Here is a 17,491-nt window from a genome sequence, read left to right as displayed (position 1 = left end):
GAGGTCTACTTTGCTGATATGGCTTGGGTGACATGAGGTTGAGGGGTTCCTTCGGGGAACCAACCCCCTAGAGCCCCTCCCTCTCTAGCGCATTGCAAGCTGTGCAGTTTCTGGATTGGATTGCTGGTCCTTTTCATAGGGGAACCTAGCATTTCATTCAGAGCTCCAGCTGAGGGACAGACGTCGATTGCAGCATCGGAGAGAGTGCTGTTATGCTCTGGAAATGAGGGTGACGCTGCCCACTGTAATGGTGTGTGCTTATGCTGACTCAGATTCAGAGTTTACAGCCATGCTTTCCTGGGTCTTCCAGATGTGCATGGAAAACTTGGCAGTATGGGGGTATATTGGTGCCATAAATATGGAATGCCAAAGGTGCCAATCTGCATAAGTTTTTCCTCTCTCACTACCCTCTTGGATGGGGTGGCTGTACACAGACCACACCCACCCTGCATGTGAGGCCAAGGCACTCTTTTTGCATGAGGGTAGTTCTGTGCTGGGGTTGAGCTGCGCTTGTTGACTAACCGTGATCAAAGTCACGGCGCAGGCCCTCAGCCAGACGATGTCCACCTCCGTGGTCCAGAAGTGCCCCCTGGCTTACCTTGTGAGGTGTGAGAGGTTGTCAAGCTAAATGCTTTCTCAATGCTCCCATCTTACGAGGTGGCCTTTCGGTGACACTGTCGAGGACTGAGCCCAGCGGTTCTCCTCAGTTAGTAGCGGATAGGGGAGCTTCCCATGACAAACCATTGAGTTCCTCTTGGGCCGCCCCTCAGTCTGCTCGTCGCCAAGGGTGTCGTCCCCTGCAAGAAACTCCGGCCCAGCAGGCTCTGCTGTATCCATTGCGGGGAGATGACGCCTCCCGTCTCTGCAGCTGTTTAACTGGTTGGTGAGAATCACCCCTGAGACGGGCGACCCAGAGATGGGTGGGGCTGCTCTTCCACCCCTGGAGGAGGGCCAGGTGGTAAATCCTTTATTGGGTTTGTTTCTGTTCCGCCACTGACCCAAGAGGCAGCGGTACCCAAATTTTAAAGAGCAGTTCCTCCATTTCCAGGTCTGAAGAGGGTTTGGAGAGCAGTGGGAGGAGAAAAACCTCACCACTCTCATCCCCCTCTTCTGTCGCCAGCGGACAGCAGCGAGCAGCGGGCAGCCAAAGCCTCGACTGCTCCCTCTGTCCATCCGTGGAGCCAGGTAAGTGTTGCCTAGCACACTGTGACGCCGCTTCGGGCCGCCTCACAAAGAGAGCCCCCGAGCCGCGTCCCTGTGTTCCACCTCGCTGCCCTGCTGCGGGTACACCGGTGGTCCCTTTGGTCCTGCTTGTACGGTCTGTGCGAGCCGGGTTAGCGCTCCCCAGTCCGTCTCGCTGGCTCCTTCGGACCATCAGGGTCGGCTTTGCGATTCAGTTCGCCCGGCTCCCCCCAAGTTCAGGGACGTCCTCTTCACTACAGTGAAAGATGCCGATGCCCCTGTCCTGCGTGCGGAGATCGCAGTCCTACTGGCGAAGGACGCGATAGAGCCGGTCCCTCCAGCCGATTTGAGGTCGGGGTTCTATAGCCCCTACTTCATTGTACCCAGGAAAAGCGGCGGGTTACGACCGATCTTGGACCTGCGAGTTTTGAATCGGAGCCTCCACAAGCTACCATTCAAAATGCTCACGCAGAAACGCATTTTCGAGTGCATCCGTCCCCGAGATTGGTTTGCAGCGATTGACCTGAAGGACGCGTACTTCCATGTTTCAATTCTTCCACGACACAGGCCATTCCTGAGATTCGCGTTCGAAGGTCGAGCATATCAGTACAGAGTCCTACCCTTCGGGCTGGCCCTGTCTCCCCGCGTCTTCACGAAAGTCGTGGAGGGAGCCCTTGTTCCCATGAGAGAACGGGGTGTTCGCATTCTCAACTATCTCGACGACTGGCTCATTCTAGCACAGTCCCGGGATCAGTTGTGCAAACACAGGGATTTGGTGCTCAGACACCTCAGCCAGTTGGGGCTTCAGGTCAACTGGGAAAAGAGCAAACTCGCCCCGGTGCAGAGGATCTCTTTTCTCGGTATGGAGTTGGATTCGGTCGAGCAGATAGCACGCCTCACAGAGGAACGTGCTCGGTCAGTGTTGAACTGCCTGAATACATTCAATGGCAGGACAGCGGTCCCACTGAAGTTCTTTCAGAGGCTCCTGGGGCATATGGCGGCTGCTGCGGCTGTAACACCGCTCGGTCTGCTTCATATGAGACCGCTTCAGCACTGGCTTCACGGCCGAGTCCCGAGATGGGCGTGGCAGCGCGGCACATTCCGGGTGCCAATCACTCAGGAGTGCCGCCGAACCTTCAGTCCGTGGTCGGACCCCTTGTTTCTTCGGGCAGGAGTGCCCCTAGAACAGGTGTCCCGGCATGCTGTGGTGTTCACAGATGCTTCTGCCACCGGCTGGGGTGCCACGTAATACGGGCATGCAGTCTCAGGGGTTTGGACGGGACCCCATCTGCATTGGCACATCAATTGCCTCGAGTTGCTGGCAGTACGCCTTGCTCTGAGCCGCCTCAAAGGCCTGCTTCAGGGCAAGCATGTACTGGTCCGTATGGACAACACTGCGACCGTTGCGTACATCAACCGTCAAGGTGGTCTACGCTCCCGTCGCATGTCACAACTCGCCCGCCATCTCCTCCTGTGGAGTCGGAAGCATCTGAGGTCGCTTCGCGCTATTCATGTCTCCGGTGTGCTCAACCGTGTGGCCGACGAGCTATCACGAGCTGCGCTGCCAGGAGAGTGGCGACTCCACCCCCAGGTGGTTCAGCTGATCTGGAGAGAATTCGGAAAGGCTCAGGTAGACCTGTTTGCCTCACCAGAAACCTCCCACTGCCAGTTGTTTTACTCTCTGACCGAGGGGACACTCGGGACAGATGCACTGGCTCACAGCTGGCCCCGGGGCCTGCGCAAATATGCGTTTCCCCCAGTGAGCCTACTTGCACAGACCCTGTGCAAAGTCAGGGAGGACGAGGAGCAGGTCTTGTTAGTTGCGCCTTACTGGCCCAACCGGACCTGGTTCCCAGAACTCTCACTCCTCGCGACAGCCCCTCCCTGGCCCATCCCTCTGAGGAAAGACCTTCTTTCTCAGAGACGGGGCACTCTTTGGCACCCGCGTCCAGACCTCTGGAAACTCCATGTCTGGTCCCTTGGACGGGATGCGGAGGTTCTAGGTGACTTACCCCCTGAGGTACTTAACACCATCACTTCGGCACGTGCACTGTCTACGAGACGTGCTTACGCCTCCAAAGTGGAACCTGTTCGTCGAGTGGTGCTCTTCTCGCCGGGAAGACCCCCGAAGATGCTCGATCAGAGTCGTGCTTTCCTTCTTGCAGTAGGGTTGGAGCGTAGGCTGTCCCCCCTCCACCCTCAAAAGTCCATACTGCTGCTATATCCGCTTACCACGACCACTTAGATGGCAAATCTGTTGGTCAGCACGACCTGGTCATCAGGTTCCTTAGGGGGCGAGACGGTTAAATCCTTCTCGTCCCCTCTCCATACCCTCTTGGGACCTCACTCTGGTGCTGAGAGCACTTCAGATTGCTCCCTTTGAGCCTTTGCTGTCAGCAGACTTAAAGATTCTGTCTATGAAGACTTTGCTGCTGGTGGCATTGGCCTCCATCAAGAGGGTAGGGGACCTGCAGTCTTTTTCGGTCGACGAATCGTGCCTGGAGTTCGGGCCGGGTGATAGCCACGTGGTACTAAGACCCCGGCCTGGCTATGTGCCCAAGGTTCCTACCACTCCCTTCAGGGACCAGGTGGTGAGCCTGCAAGCGCTGCCCTCGGAGGAGGCAGACCCAGCCCTGGCTTTACTCTGTCCAGTCCGCGCTTTGCGACTGTACATAGACAGAACCTAAAGCCTCAGGACCTCAGACCAGCTCTTGTCTGTTATGGAGGCCAGCAGAAGGGAAAGGCTGTCTCCAAGCAGAGGATGGCCCACTGGATAGTGGATGCCATCGCCCTGGCTTACCAAGCTCAGGGTGTGCCCTGCCCGCTCAGGTTACATGCTCACTCCACGAGAGGTGTCGCATCCTCCTGGGCGCTGGCTCGTGGCGCCTCGCTGACAGACATTTGTAGAGCTGCGGGCTGGGCGACACCTAACACGTTCGCTAGATACTATAGCCTTCGTGTCGAGCCGGTCTCCTCCCATGTTCTCGCCACAGGTCAGAGGCACGGAGAGGCCCCGGCTTAGTGTCGGCTTGCTGCGCTACATGCGCTTCTTTTCTCCAGAGAGTCCCTACAAGGCAGACCCTGTCGAGTCCTCCGATATCCCTTCGGCAGCCGACGTGGCGGAGCGTCTGGCGCCAGGCCTATACTCCGTTGTATCCTTGAGAACCGGGTTTAGGCTGGGTTCCATATGTGTGACCCTACGGGGATCCCATATGGTTGGTTCCACGGTTGCTCCTAAACGAAGCCCGTGTCTTTCCCTCTGGGAGAACCTACCCTTCATCGGGTTGGAGTCACCCCAGCTCTTCCATATGTAGCACAGCCCTACAGGGTTAGTCCATATGTACTTCTCCACATAACTCCTTCGGGGAAGGATGTGGCTTCCGCAGCGTTCCTTTCCCAGCGAAGGGTACGCTTTCCCAGCGTTATCCAATAGTCTCACTGAATGGGTTTTGGGGAACAGCAGTGATCGACTCTCTCTGTGTTAGCCCTGTCCCACCATCCTCAGGCAAGGGGGTTCAGGTGGCTTGCAACAGAGCGCTGGAAGGGGGCAGCTCCTGTGGCGCTTTGGTAGGGATTCCTATTCGTCGGTCTGTCCGACGTACGCCGAACGTGACCGACTGAATGGGAACGTCTCGGTTACAAAGGTAACCCTCGTTCCCTGAAGGAGGGAACGGAGACGTACGTCCCGTCGCCACAGTCGCTGTACCCCGCTGATGCTGCCGCCTATCCGGTTCGGCTCCTCAGCGAAAACCTGAAGATGCAACGCACCTGCTGCTCATTATATACCCGCGCTGCGAGGCGAGCAGCTGATGCATATGATTGCATGCCAATGTGCATTGGCTCGTTTAGTTACACTCGAAGTAGATTGGCCTCTCTAGCGAGATTCCTATTCGTCGGTCTGTCCGACGTACGTCTCCGTTCCCTCCTTCAGGGAACGAGGGTTACCTTTGTAACCGAGACGGTCTGACGGTATCGCCGGCGATACCACCGTGGTTTTTTCTTATCAGTGTAATAGAGACTCAAAATACTCCGTCAATGTTGCACATACAATTAAGAGTTATACACCATTTTAATCTGTGGAATATCTTCTTTCATTTGTGTACACTCAGAGTAAACTAAGATTCTTAATGAAAGTTCAAGAAAGGTATTTGAAGACATTTTCAAGTTGCAAAATGTATAATAATAATAATAATAATAATAATAATAATGTGTTTTAGTAATACTAAATATTAATAATAGCTTACTTTAGTATATGGCAATATGCAATTTTAAGAAAAACAGACTTCAAGGATATGTAAACTACCACTCAAAAGTTTGGGGCCAGTTAGGTTTTTATTTTTTTTTAAGAAATTAATACTTTTATTCAGCAAGGATGCATTAAATTGATCAAAAGTGAAAGTACAGACTTTTATAATGTTGCAAGATTTCTATTTCAAATAAATGTTGTTCTTTTGGACTTTATATTATCAAATAATCCCGAAAATTGGATCATGTTTCCACAAAAATATTAAGCAGCACAACTGTTTTCAACACTGATGATAATAATAATAATAATAATAATAATAATAATAATAATAATGATAATAAATATCTCAAGCAGCAAATCATCATTAGAATGATTTCTGAAGGATCATGTGACACTGAAGACTGGAGTAATGATGCTGAAAATGCAGCTTTGATCACAGGAATAAATTACATTTTAAAATATATTACAATAGAAAACAGTTATTTCACATTTTTTTTGGACCAAATAATGCAGCCTTGGTGAGCAAAAGAGACTTTTTCAAAAATAAAAATGCAAAAAATCTTCCCAAACCTTAAACCTTTGAATTGTAATTTTAGTACAAGATATACAGTACATACTAAATGGTTTAGACAAACATGCAAAAATCATGCTTCTAAGGGCACGTGTGATGCATGATATTGCGCTTGCATTTGAATCCAGCCACCAAAACAAAATGCATTATTACATACACAGAGCATTTGAACAGCTTAAACATTCAGTCAAGAAAAAGAAGATAAAGGAATAGACAGAATGAAGGAGACAGAAATCTGTCCCAACCAGATAAAGTGTTTTTACATCATCAAAGATGCAATGTAAACCATAAAACAGCATTTTCTTTTTTCCCCCCATTTTCTTTTAAATATCTTTAAAGGGTTAATTTACTCAAAAATGAAAATTCTGTCATTAATTACTCACCCTCGTTCCACTCCCATAAGACCTTTGTTCATCTACCGAAATAGATATTTTTGATAAAATTCGATGGCTTAGTGAGGCCTCCAATTGCCAGCAACATAATTCACTTTCAATGCCAAGAAAGCTACTAAAGACATATTTAAAACAGTTCATGTGACTACACTGGTTCAACCTTAATGTTATGAAGCGACAAGAATACTTTTTGTGTTGTTTTCAAAACACTGCTTCATTAAACTTCGAAGCTTTAAGAATCTTTTGTTTCGAATCAATGGTTCGGGGTGCGCATCAAACTGCCAAAATCACGTGATTTCATTAAACGAGGCTTTGTTATGTCATAATTGTTTCGAAATTTCAATGGTTCACCACTTGGGGGTGTGACTTTGCCAGTTTGATACACGCTCTGAACCACTGATTCGAAACAAAAGATTCGTAAAAGCTTCGAAGCTTCATGAAGATGAACAAAGGTCTTACGGGTGTGGAACGACTTGAGTCGTGTGAGTAATTAATGACAGAATTTTCATTTTTGGGTGAACTAACCCTTTAAGAGTTAAGTCCATGTCTGAGTTTTATACACATTTTTACATAGAAGAGACTAACAAAAAATACCATCGATATAATAAAACCTCACAAGTAATGACACAAGTTTTCAGCAATTAAAAAACAAATATTTAAGCCAAAAATGAAATGGAAAACAGCAATAGTGGTTGCTAAATTCATCCAAACTGTGAGACGGACGACACTGGCAGCCAAAGCACTGAACTGCACAAACTGAAGCTCAAATCAGTGAAAGCTGAGCATCTGCAGGTGATAAAGCTCTGCAGGCAAAGCAGACTACAAAACATTTCACTTACCAAGTTCATGGCCTAAAATTGAAAGGAAGAGAAACTGTTAAAAATCACTGCTGAGACAAATAGATCAGATGACACACTGATCAAATGACTCAGGTATGCCGAGAGGCCTGTGCTTTCTCTTCTGACACTGTATGTTCAGATACCGCAGAATAGTGCTCTTCAACTACTCCATTCATTGCCCTTTTCACCCACTGTTGGAACAAAGTGACTTCCTTAAAGAATAATCACAGTTCTCCATTTCACATCTTTAAGGAGGTCATGTGTTTACATCCTATCTTACCAGACTCAGGCTGAAAAAAAGCTGAATTATTTACCATGCAAAAAAATCTGAATATGCTTGTATATATACACATTTATACAACAGTTCTTTCTGGTTCTCGAATCTGATGGCTGAGAGCCATGAGATATTCATCCAGTATCAGCACTGGAACCGTTTCACAGTTTGTATCACTCCACTTGCAGCGACTGTAATGGCGGTCGAGCAAATCTACCATATTTTTTATAAATACTACAGTTGTTATGTCACGAAATTTAGTTTTAACAGCTTTTTAGGTGAGAATGTAGTTATTTAGACCTCAAATATGTGACTCATATATAAACATAGCGCCGATTTTAAAATTAGTTTTGACGTTTTCACAAATGTGAGCTCCAGGCCGTCAGCAGCCATTCAGTGCTTGTGTACCCGCAGAGAACAGCTTCATCTCAGTCAGTCCTTCGAGTATTTGCCGCTGGCTCTTATGTAGATAGTGATTAAAGGGAAAAGTAAGTTTCATAACTTAGTAACTTTATTTAGGCTATATTTAATTTAAATTATTTTACTAGAGCGCTGCTTTTGTATGTTTGACTTAATTGTTTGCTTGTATTTTTTTATTTATTTGATTGTGTTTATTGTTTACTTGTTTTTAGGTGCACTGTGTAAATTTTAGTGGTATCTAGCAGTGAGGTTGTGAATTGCAACCAATGGTTCAGTCCACTGCTTACCCCTCCCTTTCGAGGCACATAGAGAAGCTATGGTGGCCAACACAGGACAAAGATGTAGCAGAGAGTAGCCAGTCAAGCAATGAGGTTTCTTCTTCTAACAAAGAACGTTCTCTGCTTCTAATAAACCAGACAACTACTACTACTTCTTGTTCTTCTTCTTCTTTGTGTGCATTCAACTGCAAGCTGCCTCTAAAAACACCAATGAAGAAAAAGAACAACAACATACTGACGAAAATGTTGGCGCAAAATGTCGACTTAACAGGTGAGACAACCCGTGGTGTATGAGATAGAAATGACTCATTCTAAGGTAATAAAAACATAATGGTTCATAGTTATGTGTGAACTATAAAAACATAGTTATGTATATTAAATTGCATTTCTGTCAATAGATCCTCAAAAATAGTACACACTAGACCTTTAAATATTGTTGTTCAATAAATATTTTATATAAATAATATGCTATATTTGGTACTGAGAAAGGGTCTGTCAATAGTATCAGTGAAAGTTACATTATTACACCATTAAATGGTGGAAAGACTGTCTTTATGAGTGAGTCAGAACAAGGAAGTTGTTTTAGCACTGTGGGAAATCCCCTTAATTTTTAAAAGGACAAAGATATGGCTTTCCTCAGCAGACATTCAAACAGTTTTTTATAATGGATATACCATTATGGACATCGACCTGCTTTCAGATTCAGGTAATAAATTTGTTTAGTCGATCAATCTCTCAAATAATACCATAATAATCTACAAAATACAATAAGCTTCAATGAAGCGACTCAACGTTCCTTCGTTACTAGTTCTAAAGTGACGTTTTATAATTAGTAACTGAGGCTTGGGCTCAACTGTTAAACTGTCAACTTGAGATTTGAATCTGTGGTGGAAGGAAGTAGTTCCTCACAAAAGAGGGTTTTTAGAGACACTCCGTTGTTATTTCTTATTTATTTACACACTCTGCCATTGAACTGTTGTATAAATGCAATATCACACTCGTAGCCATGCGGCTGATATACATATGGCTGTATATCAGCACGCTGAGATTACCTACAGCACTCGAATCACAGCTGTGCTGATATACAGCCATTTCGCATGGCTACGAGTGTGATATTGCTCACATATTAAATAAAGATGTTTATAGAACAATGTTAAATTAAACAACTACTGTACATTATGAAAAGTGTCAACAAAAAGGATTTCTGCTGAAAAAATGTTTTGGACATTATAGAATGATAGATAAATGAAAGAAAGAATGAATAAATTAATAATAAATTATTTCTGCTGGAAATTACATTGGACAATCAATCAATCAATCAATCAATCAATCAATCAATCAATCAATCAATCAATCAATCAATCAATCAATCAATCAATCAATAAAGGTGTTGGTGGGGCGAAACAAAACAGAACTAAATAAGACAACAACCAGCCTAAGGTGGTTTACTGGTCTATGCTGATTAGTTTTTTTGGTTGACTTGGTTGATTTTTAGTCTGTTTTTTTTTATGCAAATTGACTTACAAATGAGAATATACAAGCAGAAGCGATTAATCAAAACAAAAAAGGTAGTGCTATCTAAACTGGGATAGTATTTGCTTCAATAAATGTAAGTCCTGAAACTAAGTATACATTTAAATCACAGAAGAAACGTAGAGATGAGTAGAGGTTTGGGTTATGGAGGTCAAGATAAGTTAGAGTGGGAGTAAAAAATAAAAAAAATAAATTCTTGGTTCAATCAGGCATTGCCTGCATAGCAGCACATCCTGATTTTGGCAAGTCAGACACAATCCTGGGTAAACATATTTTGTTGATCCTGGAACAACATTCCTGTTTGAAAATGTAGTCCTAACCCCATTCCTCCCCCTAAACCTACCCATAAATTATCCCTATCAGAGGGAAATGATGTAACACTGATGTAGAAGCACCTAACCCTGATTGTAAGCCTACACATAAACTGTAAACTTGTCCCTCAAATCTGATTGGTTGATTGGAATGCTGTTCCAGGATCAAGAAAGATGCTGATCCAGTTGCACTTGGTGAAATCAGGTTCTGATACATAGCAACACAACTAGAAAGTGATGCAATATTCAGTCAGCCACCAGAGGGCGCCATTACTTTGCAAGCATGCTGCTCAATTCCATCACAATGTATTGTGGCATCAATAAATGCCTGTGCACAGCAAAGACTACCTGAATGCTAAACATCACAAGTCATTATAACATTCAGGACGTGTTACAGACAGGAAGGGTTGGTGACTTAAGGAAAAGCCAAGGCATTCTGAACACAGTTAACAGCACAGGTCAGAGCAGAGCAGACTGCAGTGAGGCGCATACCTTCAGCTTAGACTGAATCTCGCGAGATTTTCTCCGCGCAAGAACCTGCAGATGGCTAGACACCTGCAGGAAGGAAGTCAGAGGAGGGAGAAAGGAAGGTAGAGAAAAAAGAAAAGAGAAGAGGGACATTGAACAGAGTGAGTAAAAACAAGCCACCAGGTGGCGCCACAGCCATACCTTAATGCCTGCTTGATATTCCCGCATTTTCTTCCTGGCTAACACCTGTATGTGACTAGACACCTGAGGCAAAACAGGGCCACAGACATTTGATATCATCCAGCAAACATATATCTTAACAACAAAACAACTAACTTTAGACTATACCAATGAAACTTAAGACTGTACATTTTTTATAACAGTAATGTATTGATCACAACCCTCTTTGAAATAAAGGCTCAGTGGGGTTTTATATAGAACCCTAGGGTTCTTGACTCAACACTTTATGCCAAAAAAGGTTCTATTTAAGGAGAAATGTCTTGTTAAACATGGAAATATTTTCCAATCTTTTTTTTTTTTTTACTACAGTGATAGTACAGTTTAATTAAAAACTAAAACTAAATTTGCAATGGTCATTAATCGGCTGTTGGTAAACTAGCCATCAAAGAATTTTGGCTTAGAATCAGAGGAATCTTTTAGGATTCACAAAATTTGTCTCAGACAGTCAAAATCGTACAGTGTGAACCCGGCAAATAGCCTACTCTGTTTATCATACCGATCTGGCATTTGTTACAGTGAGTTTCTATTCATAGTGTTGTATTAAAGTTGCACTATGTAGTTTTTCCAGTTGTATGCTTAAATAGTATTTTAAATAGTTAACTCACGAGTCATATAATTTACCTAGAAAAACTGTTTTATTTTACATAAGGGTTGTTTCCTCTCAGTGCGGATGATATGTTGACATAAATAACATAAATATCAATAATAATAACAACAATAATACATTAATCATGTGTGACAAACACACCTGTGAACAGTGTGATGAGAAAAATCTCACAATGATACAGAGAACTGAAAATGTTTGCTTTTGTGCATTGCAGCATCCACACCAATAGGTGTCAGTATAGAGTTCACTGTTATTTCAATCAGTTAAACAAAAATACTTTACTAAAAATTTAAAAATTATTACTTTTTAATGCAGAAAATCTCAAATTTAAGTATTATAATACACAAACAAGGTGCAGGGAGACACTGTAGTTTAATGAAAACAGAGATAATAGAAATACATGGTCTAGCATAGCTACTGTAATCAAGTTCATGAACAAGCAAATAAAAAAGAAGACTGAATTAATGACTGAATCAATTACAAGTATCTCGAATTATGTAATTAAAGCAGAATATGGCCATAACCTTTGACTTGACCTCTGTTGTATCCATTCAAACAAGTGATACTAGAAAAACTATCACATTACCTGTTTCCTTGTGCGGGTTTTCCCTGTTCTCAGCTTTATGTACCTTGCTATCAACTCATTACGACCTGGAAAAGCATCAATAAGAAACACAACATTAGTAAAAATGTAGTAGAATTAATAATGTAAAAAAAACAAAAAAAAAAAAAACAGATAAATGAACATTTGGAGCATTTTTTTAAATTATAAATCATGTTAAGAAATAGTTTTTGTCTGCAGTAGCTTAACTGGTAGAGCGCTGCACTACCACCACAATGTCATGGGTTCAAATCCCAAGGAAAACATTAAAGGATTAGTTCACTTTAAAATGAAAATTACTCACCCTCAAGCCGTCCTAGGTGTATATGACTTTCTTCTTTCTGATGAACACGTTTGGAGTTATATTAATAAATATGCTGACTCATCCAGGGTTTATGGTGGCAGTGAACGGTATCAACGAGTATGAAACTCAAGAAGGTGCATCCAACCATCATTAACGTACTCCATACGGCTCCGGGGGGATTAGAAGGCCTTCTGAAGCGAAGTGATGCATTTGTGTAAGAAAAATATCCATATTTAACGCCATATACCTTCTGCCAGACCGCCTTCCGTATTCAACTTACGAAGAAAGTGTAACTGAAGGCGTGTCAGTTTAAGTTGAATATGGAAGGCGTAGGATGTACACAGTAAAATCCACAGAGTTAAATCAACTCTGCTCAGAGTACATATGGTCCCTCTCTAAATAGTGTTAAAGTGACACTGAAGCAGAGTTACAGTTAATGAGATAATTAAGCAATTAATAAGGCTGTGACTGAAGTCAGTTGTAGTTCTTGTGTTTCTCTTTTCTTCAGTGATTCTGCTTGTTAACAGCAGGTGTTCATCACTAATGCACAATCATCACTCTGCTTCAGTGTTATTTTAACACTATTTAGAGAGGGGCCAAATGTACTCTGAGCAGAGATGATTTAACTCTGGAGATTTTGCTGTGTAGCATAAACATTTTGAACCGTAAGAGATGTTGCGCTTTCTTTGTAAGCTGAATACGGAAGGTGATATATTTTACTTTATAACGTGTTAAAATTTGTCTTACACTAACACATCGCTTCACTTCAGAAGGCCTTTATTAACCCCCCGGAGCCGTGTGGAGTACGTTTATGATGGATGGATGCACTTTCTTTAGCTTCATACTCGTTGCTCCCATTCACTGCCATTATAAAGCTTGGATGTGTTAGTATATTTATTAACATTACTCTGTTTGAGTTCATCAGAAAGAAGAAAGTCATATATACCTTGTATGGCTTTAAGGTGAGTAAAGCTTGGGGTAATTTTTAATTTTAATGTGAACTAATCCTTTAACTGACAAATTTACTGTGAGTAGATGAATGCAATGGAAGTCACTTTGGATAAAAGTGACTTCAAAAAGATTTTTCTCTTCATGTGTAACTTAACACTTTTAAATAAAGCTGGCAGAAACGAAGCCTCCTGTACACAGAAAAGCACATAGAATGCAGTAATGGCTCCACCAGCAATATCACAGTAGGGTGTAAAGCCTCCTATGAGACCATTAGTTTATTAATAGACCATTGAAAGACAAGGCTTGTGACAGATGAGTCAGGTGATATGGGTGGTGACTTGGCAAAAAAAAAAAAAAAAAGGGTCACCATGTGTCAGGGCCTTGGCCAATCAAGCTGTTCTGAGTGGACAAATGTTTTCATACAAAGAGCTATTTATTAAATGAGTACAATAATAAATCTGTGTTATGGCATTAATATAAGATATGGGAAAAGGGACAGGAAACAAGAAAGATGAGGGAGGAGATAAATTTAGGTGAAGAGATTTCATCACAGTTTATAAAGGGTTGACCTTGTGAACAGCTGTGCAAAGTTTCAACTCTGAATCTGTCTTGACACCCCCACCCTCCTCCCACTGGCATCCCACTCACTGACAGCCGGACCACCTGGACCCAACACAGGAAACCCTGCTCCGTAACCACAAGCCATATAACACCAGGGACTCATATACAAGCATGTCACCAGCAAACAACATGTTTGGACATTGTGAATGTGCAAACAAATGGAGAGATCTTTGATAAGTCAACCCAAATATAAATGAAGTACCATGTTCCTCTACATGGGACAGAAGATATCAGGATTCAGGAAAAATATCCATTCTTTGTGGTGATAGACTGATATATATTAGCCAGGCCCATTAATAGACCAACTTTGGGACGATATGACCACTAGTAGCGCTAAACACAACCACAAGAAGTTTCAAACAATCCCCTCCTTTTTTTATTGATCGTTTAGAATGGATAGTCCCAACCCAAACTCATCCCATTGGTTGGGCCAATATTGTGAGTCTCTCATAAATTGACAAGTAGATCATTTAGGGGGCTTTCACAATGGCAGTTTAGTTCTAAACAGAGCACAATTTGCATGAAAAATTGGTAATGTGAATGTCATATGAACACGTGAGTGCGCTTGGGGCAATGAACCCGACACTACCTGTAAGAGGTGGTCTGAGTTTAGTTGCACTGGAACTTTGGCATGATTCGTAAATGTGAAAGCAACTCAGACGTGGGCGTGCACTGTTCAGGAAGTAAAATAACATGTGCATACGTTTTAGCCGATGACGTGTGGCCTAAACACATGTAGGGGATGACAACGGTGATGAATTAAATACCAATATAGGTTGTACAGCTGTTCTTTGAAAGCTTGAACGGAGTAAGTGCTTGATACCAAGATGATACGAGAGATGTCCAGTGTTTTGTCACACCAACCAGAACAAATTAGAGCCTCTTCAATTTAATTTAATTATCTATTACTGATGAAATGACAACACAAGCGAATGTCAAAGAGGATTAGCCAGTCAGACAGCCGGAGTAAAAGAGAAACATCCAGACAGTGAAAGACAGAACATGTGTAAAAGAGAAGGCAAACAGCTTCAGTTCCAGACACACAGAGGAGACTCTGATAGAAAGAGACTCTGGCGTGTACCCAGCAGCCTTGAACTCCTGATCCAGAGCCAAAAGCTTTCAAAGGGCACCTAACTACCCCCCAGCCCACAAATAGCATGTTTACGACCCTAAACGAAATGCTGCACTTCCTGGGAGGCTTGGAGAGGAAGAAAGACAGATAAGACTGGGAGTCTGTAGAAGGGAGTGAGGACGAAGTCAGCAGATAGACAAAGACATAGAGATGAAAGGAGGACATGACGAGGGACAAGCAGAAGGAGATCAGAAACACAGATGCCTCTAGCTTCACAACTCATGTACATGTATCTATGAAGGTCACTTGATAGGATCAATCATTTTTACAAGTAGTCCTTTACCCAAAGTGTCTTAAAGGATTAGTTCACTTTCAAATGAAAATTAGCCCAAGCTTTGCTCACCCTCAAGCCATTCTAGGTGTATATGACTTTCTTCTTTCTGATGAACACAATCGGAGATATATTAATAAACATCCTGACGCATCCAAGCTTTATAATGGTAGTGAGTGATACCAATGAGGGTGAGCTGAAGAAAGTGCCTCCATCCACATCCATCCATCATAAACGTACACCACACGGCTCCGGAAGGGTTAAAGGGTTAGTTCACCCAAAAATGAAAATAATGCCATTAATTATTCACCCTCATGTCGTTCTCCATCTTTAAGACCTTCGTTCATCTTCGGAACACAAATTAAGATATTTTTGATTAAATCCAATGGCTCATAAAGGTACTAAAAACATATTTAAATCAGTTCATGTGAGTTCAGTGGTTCTACCTTAATATTATAAAGCAATGAGAATATTTTTTGTGCGGCAAAAAAAAAACAACTAAATAATGACTTTTTAACAATATCTAGTGATGGCTGATTTCATAACATTGCTTCTTGAAGCTTCAGAGCTTTACGAATCAAATCAGTGGATCGGAGCACCAAAGTCACATGATTTCAGCAGTTTGGTGGTTTGATACGCGATCCGAATCACTGATTCGACTAAAAAGATTAATAACGCTCTGAAGCAGTGTTCTGAAATCGGCCATCACTAGATACTGTAAAAAGTCCTTTCTTTTTAAACTTTTTTTTGGGGTGCACAGTACTCTCGTCACTTTATAATATTAAGGTAGAACCACTGAACTCACATGAACGGATTTAAATATGTTTTTAGCACCTTTACGGATCTTGAGAGAGGAAGTACCATTGCTGTCTATGCACGCCTCGCTGAGCCATCGGATTTAATCAAAAATATCTTAATTTGTGTTCCGAAGATGAATGAAGGTTATTGTTATGGGTGTAGAACGACAAGAGGGTGAGTAATAAATGACAATATTTTCATTTATGGCCTTTAATAAAGGCCTTCTGAAGTGAAGCGATGTTTTTGTGTAACAAAAAAAAAAAAAATCCATATTTAACAAGTTATGAAGTCAAATACCTAGCTTCCGCCAGACCGCCTTCCATATTTAACTTATGAAGAAAGCACAACGCTTCTCGCATTTCAAAAAGCTTACGCTACGTCCTGCGCTTTCCCTATTGAACTTATGGAAAAAGCTTAACTGACAGTTAAAAGCCAGTTCTGTTTTTTTTTTTTCGTAACTTGATATCGTTTACTGCCATAATAAAGCACGGATGTGTCAGGATATTTATTAATATATCTCCGATTGTGTTCATCAGAAAGAAGAAAGTCATATACACCTAGGATGGCTTGAGAGTGAGTAAAGCTTCGGCTAATTTTCATTTGAAAGTGAACTAATCTTTTAAGGACATGATGTTAATTCCCTTTGTGGGACTCAACCATGCAACCATACAATTACTAGAAAAATTCTTCAATGACCCTGTTCTAAAGCCCCGGGTATACAGTACTTCAGCCGCGTGCAGGCCAAATTTTGAGACCGCGTTGCAACAGCGCATGCGCAAGCAGTATAGAAGAGTCCACTAGGTGGCAATACGCACAATGTTCAGCCATCAAAGGAGAGTGCGAAAAGACCGGTTTAACAACATGCTTGAAAAAAAGAGAAAAACACAGCGAACTTGACCAGCGTTTGTGCGAAGAGATTAAAAGTAACCACATTTGTACAATTCATGTTTGAAAGTGTACAAAGACGTGTTTAGGGTGGCAAATTCATGGAGGGGATAAGTAAAATATGGGAAAGATGCATTTCTTTTCTTCTCCGATTATGTCCAGTGAATGTCCCGTTGATGACACGACTCAGTGCTGCTCTCCGATGTCTGATAGAGCATAGAAAAAACTGTACTGTGCACGTGACGAACGCGATCATCCGCGGTCATCCGTGGTGTAGTATACTTTGAAAGACGCGCGGACGTCCGTGCGTGATGCGTCTGGGCGCGGAAAGTGAAGTATACCCGGGGCTTAAATGGCACACTTAATGTAGACTTGCGGTCTTAAGGTTTTTAAGGCCATAAGTTGTTAATAATACAAGAGTTATTTTGGATTATTGGAGTATATATTTCAGTCTTTCTACTTCAAAATGTCACCTTTAATTCAATGTGTTAGTGTTACTTGCCCTTTCTTTGTTATTGCGTGTGAAATTTACTAGCAATTTCTGAGTGAAATTTGTTCCTACACCTT

General features: G+C 42.6%; 1 protein-coding gene across 4 annotated transcripts in view; it reads right to left on the bottom strand.

Annotated features, from left to right (window-relative positions):
- tead3a (TEA domain family member 3 a) overlaps positions 1-17,491 on the bottom strand; it is a 62,237-nt gene that overhangs the window by 18,167 nt on the left and 26,579 nt on the right. Inside the window, exons 2-5 of one of the 4 annotated variants that reach the window (XM_067371810.1) lie at positions 11,948-12,012; positions 10,716-10,778; positions 10,539-10,601; positions 7,231-7,242 (exon numbers count right to left, since the gene is read on the bottom strand). In XM_067371810.1, coding sequence (XP_067227911.1) covers positions 7,231-7,242; positions 10,539-10,601; positions 10,716-10,778; positions 11,948-12,012 — 203 coding nt within the window. The remainder of the gene's footprint in view (positions 1-7,230; positions 7,243-10,538; positions 10,602-10,715; positions 10,779-11,947; positions 12,013-17,491) is intronic. The other 3 variants (XM_067371807.1, XM_067371809.1, XM_067371808.1) reach the window with 3 other exon arrangements.

Source organism: Chanodichthys erythropterus, chromosome 20, assembly GCF_024489055.1.
Source record: "Chanodichthys erythropterus isolate Z2021 chromosome 20, ASM2448905v1, whole genome shotgun sequence".
NCBI classification, from domain to species: domain Eukaryota; kingdom Metazoa; phylum Chordata; class Actinopteri; order Cypriniformes; family Xenocyprididae; genus Chanodichthys; species Chanodichthys erythropterus.
This window is presented reverse-complemented; position numbering and strand designations above follow the sequence as displayed.